At 43.4% G+C, this 9104-nt stretch overlaps 1 protein-coding gene and 1 long non-coding RNA gene across 2 annotated transcripts; one reads left to right on the top strand and one right to left on the bottom strand.

Moving 5' to 3' along the window:
- RFC2 (replication factor C subunit 2) lies at positions 1 to 6807 on the bottom strand. The gene is made up of 11 exons (XM_084493002.1): positions 6635 to 6807; positions 5971 to 6040; positions 5254 to 5295; positions 4760 to 4866; positions 3516 to 3617; positions 2850 to 2950; positions 2247 to 2404; positions 1825 to 1890; positions 1253 to 1333; positions 777 to 890; positions 1 to 295 (listed from the first exon to the last, which is right to left on the bottom strand). Exons 1-11 carry the CDS (start codon positions 6742 to 6744, stop codon positions 185 to 187), a joined length of 1062 nt encoding a protein of 353 aa, XP_084349128.1. The 5' UTR covers positions 6745 to 6807; the 3' UTR covers positions 1 to 184.
- LOC311421300 lies at positions 800 to 3557 on the top strand. The gene is made up of 2 exons (XR_014684799.1): positions 800 to 936; positions 3218 to 3557. It is a non-coding gene; the product is annotated as an uncharacterized lncRNA (long non-coding RNA).
- Positions 6808 to 9104: the final 2297 nt, after the last annotated feature.

Here is a 9104-nt window from a genome sequence, read left to right as displayed (position 1 = left end):
TTGGGTTAAAGATTTCAAAGCTTTATTGATCAAATAAAAAAAAATACAAGTTATTTTACAATAGAACCTGGTTATTTTTCTGGGATTTAGCAAAACCAGGGGGACAGAATTCATGACACACACGCAGCTGCCGACCTTGCATGTCTTCACCTTCCAGAAGAGGGGTTTCAGCTCGATCAGGTATCTAACTTGCTGCAGGGGCTGCCGTCTTCTGACACAGCCTGGCCAACAGTCCAGCCATTTGCAAAAGCGAGTTCACACCTTCTGCTATTTTCATGTGCGTGTAGCCAATTTCCTGATGAGGAAAACATTGTCAAACCTTCTGTTTTTTTTCCACAGTCTGTATGGTGTGACTAATGACACTCCTCTAAATAGAACATATCCCTTACTGCTAAGAAACTATCTTCAGAGTCACGTAAAGATTAAAAAAAAAAAAACGTTTTTTGGCAAGACTATTATATTCCCATGTAGACCAATTAGATCGATTTTTATTTATTTATTTTTGTAATTGAAGCCTGTGCTTCCCCATATTTTTTTTGTGTAAGGAGCAAGGTGCTTGTATCTGAGGACAGGTTTTAAAACTTAAGAGTGATTCCATTATACCAGTTCACCATTTGTCAACTGGCTGTTAAAATAATTTAATATTTTACTATCCATGGGACTAGAATCTAGTATGCTCTTCACGAAAGTTCTTAAGGAGTTTTTAGAGGCTTTGATGTAAATAATAAGTTCAGCCAGCATTGCATTTGTTATTAATCCATCGCTAAAATACTGACCTTTATAAATTCCAGTTTCAGATATTCAGGCATTTGAAAGGTTTTGCACACACGGAAGATGTTACCAATCACATCTTCTGGAGAGTATCCAAGTCTCCACAGGTGAGCAAGAATCTGTGCAGGAAAGAATAATCCCTTGTTTATCTGCAAAACCTAGCAGGTGAGTAAAGTACATTCGGTTTTGGGACAGCTGTATACAGCTAGTGAAAATATATGTACTACTTATCCAGCAATTCAACATCAATTCTGTTTAGCAAGTAATTTCAAAACTATTTGTTCTCCCCCCCCCCTTTTTTTTTTTTTTGGCTTGATGGATTATTCATCTGAACAAACTGCTGGAAAAAAACGGGACTTAATTTATTAATTCATATACATGGTTTTGCCCTTATTCTAAAGAGCAATGTACACCGAATTCTTCAGAGCAGGTGTTCTTTAAATAAAAGGTGTCTGCAGAGACAAAACCCACGAAAGCCAACCTTGTATGCTTCATCAATATTTGCATTTATGCAGTGCTGTATCATTTCTTTCACAAGCAGAGGATGAGGCTCGTCACATACCTGTATCAGAGAAATATTACACTTTAAAATACTAGAGCATCCCATATTAAAGCCCCAAGTATTTTCACCAAGTTTCTGTACAGCTGAAATACTGAATCAGACACATCTTACAATCCAAATTAGATTGATTACATTGTAAGTAATATGACTTTTCTGATAACATAGCTACCCTACCACGGTGCACTCAATAGCACTACATGAGAACGCAAGTAATTGTGATTCAAGTTATCACTGTGAAATTTCCCAGCAGTTAGGTGATCCGTGTGATTTGAGAGTTGGAAAGTCAGAAAGCCTCAGATGAGCTGTTTGGGACTGAAGAACTCTCTGCCTTTTCAAAAAGTATGCACACTTCTTTTGACTAATACCTGCTACATACATAGCATGGTCTGCAAAGGGGTAAAGACTTTCAAAGTCTCATATACCTGAAGGAAGGTCTCACGTAGTTAGGCAGTGTTAGACTTCCAGCTTTACTGTTTTACAGCATTACTAACCTTAAAGACATTTTCACTGTTTATAAAGCCAAACCCAGAATATGTGGACTGTAAGTTGTTTAATGCCTGCAAAAAGAAAAACAAAGACTTCAGTCATTTTCGGAAGTGCTGCGCTTCTCAGGAGGAAATACATTTTTGGGGAAATTACACCAAAAATGAAGTTTTCAGTTAGGCAACAGAATAAACTGTAAATGCATGCAGACATTGTTTTCTCCCAGAAATCCAGCATCTGATTTCCAGCAATTTGCTTTTAAGGAGCAGATCCACTTTAACACCTTGCAAAAACAAGCAGTTTAGTTACTCTTGTGCCACAGATCACATCCCCTTTTCCTTATCTCTCCAAAGATACATCCTTGAGAGCAGCAATTCAAACTTTTTTGCTTTAAGCAGAAGCGTTTGTTTCATTGCCTTCCCCCTTCTACCTGTCTCATATCTCCTTGGGCTGTGAAGATAATGGCTTCCAACCCATCATCTGTATATGGCACATCCTCTTTCTCGACAATTTTCAGTAGCCTCGCAAGGATTTGCGAATCCGTCAGCTTGGTGTAGCGCAGCACTGCGCACCGAGATTGAATAGGTTCTGAGGACAGAGATGCATAATTAGCATTTTAACTATTGCTAAACAAGGGCAGTCTAAAGCTCTACACTGTGTTAGCCTACAGGCCAGCTCTTTCTGACTTCTGATTGTGTTTCAGAAAGCAAGACAATAAAAGGGGTTCAACATCCAGTTAACAATACACCAATATCATAAACTGTAGCAGAGCTGGATGGAGATTAAGCCCAAAAAAATCTGCTTCTGCAGTCATGCACAGCGCTATCCATTAAAAACAGCTGTTCAGAAGGTTCACTGGCTACGCAAACACGCTCTTCTTTTATTAGCTGGATGTTCAGATGGTTTGAGTTTTCAGAAGTACCAGGGCTTCTTGCAATGAGCAGGCTCAAGGTATTTCTGAAAACTGCTTTGAAAGTACTCAGCAGTATGGGGAGTGTTTAACTAAAACACCCAGGGACTAACAGCACCTTACCTATGATTTTGTCAGAGGCATTGCATGCGAGTGCGAAGCGTGTTGTTTTGGAATAAATTTCCATTGTTCTTCTCAACGCTTGCTGTGCTCCATCTGTCATGCTGAAAGAGAAAAGGAGTTAGGACAGATTTTACCCTTCACTGACTTATAGCTGCAGCCTAATAATTATTTTTAGACAAGCTTCAGACTTACTGATATTAGACAGTACTTTGTAAATTACTTGGTATTCTGGCTTGGTAAGCTAGGCAGCTTTTGCTAGGCATGTGAACAGATCACCCTACAACACAGATAATCGCTGAGACCTCCATAAAATTAACACACAAAATTAAATCATTAATACTCTGAAAAATATTTCTAATTACATGCAGGTACAGGAGAATGTCCCATTTTCATCAGCCAGTAAACTGGAAGATGCTAAGATCACATCAAGCTAAATCCTGAAGTGTTTCAACCCAATATTCAGCATCTCCTTTGAAGCAATGATCTCTACGTGATGTGAGGAATCTTCTAAAAGCACTGTTCAGTACCCATTTGTTTCCTCCTAAATTGTTTTGATAGCCTGATAGAAACATCTAATACTGTCCAAGACAGCAACTCTGCAGACAGAGAACAGATAAAAAAGATTTCACACAGTAGCTGAAATAAAAAAAAAAAAACACAACGTACCTGTCTGCTTCATCAAGGATGATTATTTTATGCCGACCTTTTGGAAGTGTGACCTTTTGCTGGGCAAACATTTTGATTTTGTTTCTCACAACGTCAATGCCTCTGGAACAATAATTCAAGTCACTTATGATCAGTTGGGTGAAATTACACAATGGATTTTATTCAGCAGACACAGTGGCTGAAGGGCTCCCGTGCTCCCCATTCCTGTGCTGTTTGTTTCCGTTCCATCAGCAGTGCCGGTGTAATTGTTGTGAAGCTGTGCTGGTAGCCAGACGGCCATGCAGAGTCGGATTTAAACACCAATCCCCCTCCTTTTTGGAGGTTTTGAAAAAAGCAATTTAACAGCTTCTATCAGTAGCTTTACTGCCACAAAAGCACTTATGTCTGGCAAATGGTAGGAGTAATAAGCAAACAAGGGCAGAACTGTTTAAGTCTGCACTGCTACTTTGCCAGTACTTCACAGAGCCGTACCAATAAACCCGGCCATAAATCAAGACAGTTTAAGAAAAACATCTGGACAGATTTCATCATATTAGCACAACATGGATACCTTCCTAGACTGAGTATTACTTCCCACTGAAGTATTACTTTTAAAAGTAAAGGATTTTACTGTTTGTAAAGTGTAGAAAATGAATGCTGTACTATCAGTTATAGAACTACAGAATTCAAAAGGCAGGTACAAAGCACTGTACTCTTGAACCCTCCCCAAAACGTCCCTAGAATACGTCAGGACAGGGTCTGCTACAGAGCTTGGGAAATATAATCAGCCTTTAGTGCCTGATCCTCAGAGAAGAGTCAGTGTCCTCGCTATACCTAATACCCATATCCTACAGTTTTAACCCCAACTGTCCTTACTCTTAATTTCTATCACTTCACTTTTTCTCCTAAGTACTGACGAGTTTCATTATAAACAACTCATTCACTTTTTATCAGGATCTTCATGAATGCAGGAAGCATAACTCTTCAAAGTAAATTTGAGAAGACAGTACTGCTATGTATTCTGCACTCCGTTTATATTAGTGTGTGTGTGAAAGTACCTATCTAGATATAAAACATCAGGTGATAATATCTATGTTGCTAGTTGGACACCAAAAATTGCCTTTGAGTTGGAAAAACTATATTAAAGTAAGTACTAGAGGCCCTACTAAAACATTAAACCTATCAAGCAGAACTGAGTTCAACTAAAAATAAAAATGGATACTTGCTTCTTCGTTAAAAGTTTGACCAGGTTTGTTCACTCTCACCTGTCATTTGAGGCATTCAGCTCCAAAACAGCATCCTTTAACGCAGGACCAAGCAGAGCACGAGCCAAGCAGAGGATACTGGTGGTTTTACCTGTTCCTGGGGGACCCTAGAGATACAACAATTGCTGATAAGTTTAATGCCATTTTCTAAGCTGTACGCTCTACAATGCTCCCCAGTCATGAAACAGAGCTGCAACAGAGGAAGTACAGAGAGAACATAGGTCTAAAAGTTGTCTTCAGCATCTTGCCTGCAACAGTGGAGGAGAAGCATAAGACACACTTCAATAAGCACCTGAGGGCCAAGTTAGTTTTCAGTAACAGAAGGTAGTTTACTTCTTGTGTATTCTGCTGAAAATACTGCTCTGTAACCATACAATCAACATCACTGTTACCAGTACACTCAGGTACAATGCAAACCCATACTGAGAGGTTGCTGTGCCTAGATTTCAGAAGCCAGGACCCACAACAGTGAAATACCACACGGCAATACTTACAGCAATGATAATATTTGGTACATTCCCCTCTTTTGCAAAGACCTAAGAAAGAATAATTAAAAACATACATATAAGAAAATGGTAGGAAGAAATAGTTTCCAATTCTATTCTATTTTAATCATGAGTAACAGAGCTACCATTTATTTTCTTCCCTCCTGGTTTCTTTCTTTCTTTCTTTTTTTTTTTTTTTTTTAAAAAAAAAAAAAAAAAACATTGCTGCTTTTATGTTTTTCAGTTGAACTGTTAAGTCAGTTCCTAGAATAATATGGAAAAACGTTAAAGTACTGAATCTCACAGGCCTTTACTCTTTCCCTTCTATTTGCTTTAAAGATATATTTGCTAGTATAAACATTCTACTAACAAATGCTACTTTTACAAATTAATTTGTCATGGAAAATATTTTTCTTCTAGAGAAAAAAAGTGTTGTTTTTGTTTCCTTCTGTAGTAATATAAACTATACTTACTCATTGAAACAATATAACAGGTACACATGTAAAAATGTTGTATCATAGCTGGGCCAATTTAAACAACATCCCAGTTCAAGAAGGCTTGTTTCTTTAGGACATTGCTCTATTATGTCCAAAAACTTGTCATTTCTTAAGTAAATCATAAGGTTTTTTGTCCACATGCTCAAGTATAGCTCCACTGGTCTGTGGCTCTGTGCAGAATTATGGTTTTTGAGCTAACCCATCAAAAAATAGAGCAACAGCTACACACCTCCAACCTGCTCACTGTATCTTCATTTCCAACTATTTCACACAGTTTCATGGGTCTGTATTTTTCCACCCTGTAGAAGTAAAACACTTCAGACACACATGGCCATACTTTCATAGCTGTTTACACTGCCGGAAAAGGAGGCTCACACTACGTTGAACGCCAAGTTGTTTTATTTTGACCAGCGTAAGAAGGACGAAAACACCACAACCGCCTGGGGTTCGCCTTCACGCCTCAGCCTGACAGGACAGGGCTGACAGGGGAGGCACCGCCCGCGCCTGAAGGGCCAGATCTCGCCCGGGCTGGGCCCCGCAGGGCTGAGCGGGGGTTTCTCGCTTCCCACCCCGCGGTGAGCACCTCGCAGCCAGCCGCCGAGGGGAGGGAGGGGCCGGATCCCCTGGGTTCGCCCCATGCCCGGCTCCCCCCGACCGCAGCCCCCTCACAGCCGCCCCTGAGGTGAAGCGAGGCGACAGCGCGGCGCGAGCCCCCTCTCTTCCCGCCCACGGCTCGCCCCGCCCCCCGCCTCTTCCCATTGGCTCCTGCACGCCTAGTCCCGCCCCGCGCCCCGCTCTCCACCAATGGCCGCGCCGCTCGGCCCTTCCTCCCGCCCACCGCCCGGCTCCATTTTCCCCACCGCCCCGCGCCCCGCGGCCCCCTCAGGCCTCACCAGGGCAGCTCGTAATGGCCGCCGCCGCCGGCGGGAGCGGGCCCCGGGGCGTCGGCGGGTCCCCGCTTCTCGCCCTGGGCCCCGGCCTTCTCCGCCTCCTCCGCCTCCATCGCGGCGGTGGCGGCTGCAGCGGGGCCAAGCCCGTCTTCCCGCCGCCTGCCTGAGGGGAGGAACGCGCTCCGGGCCCGCCTCGTAGGGCGGAGCGGATCCTGCCCCGGCCTCCCGGGGGTGGCCGCTCAGTGGCCGGGAGCGGGGCTCCGGGGGGCGACTGGGGTGGGCTGGGGGCTCCATGGGGGCAGGCAGAGCCCTCGGCTCTTCTGGAGTGTCCCCCCTCTGTGACATGTTGTGTCAAAGCTGTGTGTTCCCCCTCAAGGACATGTTAAGTTGTTTAATAAAAACGCTACTGTGTTTGCACCTCAGGAGAATAAGCCTTTGTTTCTTTTTCATCTAACCACGTTTATTTCCCCCTATAAAAAGAGAACAATAAAAGATGCACCACGAAATACCGTATTATAAGGTGCAGTGCTGTGAATGTTCAAATTCACGTAGCGGGAGGTACTTGTCCTAAATCCCAGCAGTTCCTGAGGCCTTCGTACATGCCGAAGCTCTGCTCATGTTCAGCACAGTGACGCTTGTTTCAGCTCAGTGAGCGCAGGGTCTGTCCCTCAGTCTGGGCTCTAATCCCTTGGGAATGCTTCTAATTTAAGACAGAATCACAGAATCACAGAATTGTCTAGGTTGGAAGAGACCTCCGAGATCACCCAGTCCAACCTCTGACCTAACCCTAACCAGTCCTCCACTAAACCATATCACTGAGCTCTGCATCTAAACGTCTTTTAAAGACCTGCAGGGATGGTGACTGAACCACTTCGCTGGGCAGCCCATCCCAATGCCTCACAACACTTTCAGTAAAGTTCTTCCTAATATCCAACCTAAACCTCCTCTGGCACAACTTCAGCCTGTTCCCCCTCGTCCTGTCACCAGGCACATGGGAGAACAGACCAACCCCCACCTCGCTACAGCCTCCTTTAAGGTACTTATAGAGAGCGATAAGGTCGCCCCTGAGCCTCCTTTTCTCCAGACTGAACACTCCCAGCTCCCTCAGCCTCTCCTTGTAAGCCTTGCCTCACTGGTATGAGGCAGGAGCCTGGAGCCCATCGTGCTTGGAGTCCTGCATGAGCAGTGATGCTCTTCAACGGGGAGGACTTCCTATCGCTGGCCGCAACATTTGCATCCCGGTGTCATTGTCAGCACTTGTCCATTGACGTTGTGAGGCTGGCACGTGGGCGTTCAGCCTTTGGAACGGGTTCAGCCCATGGCCTGACAGCGATGGAGTCTGCTGGGTTTCTCACAGGGCTTCAAAACTCCGGAGGGTGAAGTTTCCATTGCGCAAAGAGCAGTTTTCTATCTGGGTTTTGTGTAGGCAGGATAGTCAATGGTTAAATCTTTTTTTGTATATTTTTTATTATTAGCTGTACGCTGCTCCTGGTGGTTTTGTGGTGTTTCATAAAGGTGAATTTGTGGGTGGTCTGCAGCCTTTACATGCCTGTCTGAATTAACTGTGGATTAACTTCACCTCTACTAGAGGTAAAGTAGAAAACTAAGCAAAGGCATAATTATGTCGTATGTCATATAAGGACAAGGCAGCTAGCTTTTATTCCAATATTCATACTGTTCTAGCACACATACTGGATGAATACACCTCAAACTCAACTGTGTTACTCCTGTCTTTGGATTTAACTTACTGCAGAAGCCAACAGGAGACAGTGAAATATCGCAGCTGCGTACAGCACTGCTGGTCATAGCGGTCTGTCAATACAACGTGCTGGTCATGCTTTGGTTTCTTGCCAAGTTAAACAGTTGTTATGCTCTTAGGAAGTACCAGCCTCCAGATAAGATACAATTTTCCTGGCCAGCATTAATTCTCTCGCTATATGTGGAGGATTACTGCTGATAAGCACCCAACGGGCTGTTAGAAAGATAATTCATAAGAATTGTTGCAGAGAGCCTGATGACAGATTTTGTGATACATTTCTGCTAACCAATTGCAATATGTGTTTCTGGGGAGCACAGTCTTCTAAAACACTGCAGCCTCTGAGCAGGCAGTAACTCCTCATGTATCAGTGACTCTGTTGTCTGTCAGACATGGCACAAGTATTTATGGAGGGCATGATGATATTAAGAAGGATGTGTGGCAGGTGGATGGGAATACCTGAGCTGAAAGCTTTAAAAACTGTCTCCCCCAAGTTGTGAACTGTTGATATTGTCTGTCTGAGATCACAGGAGACATCCAGGATAAAATGAGTTCCAAATTCAGTGCTGACATGGCAGAGCTCTTTTGATGTGTTACCAACAGTGCCTGAATACACATGCACGCAGAGGATGTACAGTATTATCCTGAAAGGAGAATGGCCCTGAATTTAAGGCAGTTTCTTCTGACCTACTTCCTTCCTACCCAAAAGATATATAT

The sequence above is a fragment of the Aythya ferina genome, assembly GCF_964211825.1.
Source record: "Aythya ferina genome assembly, chromosome: 19".
Taxonomy (NCBI): Eukaryota; Metazoa; Chordata; class Aves; order Anseriformes; family Anatidae; genus Aythya; species Aythya ferina.
This window is presented reverse-complemented; position numbering and strand designations above follow the sequence as displayed.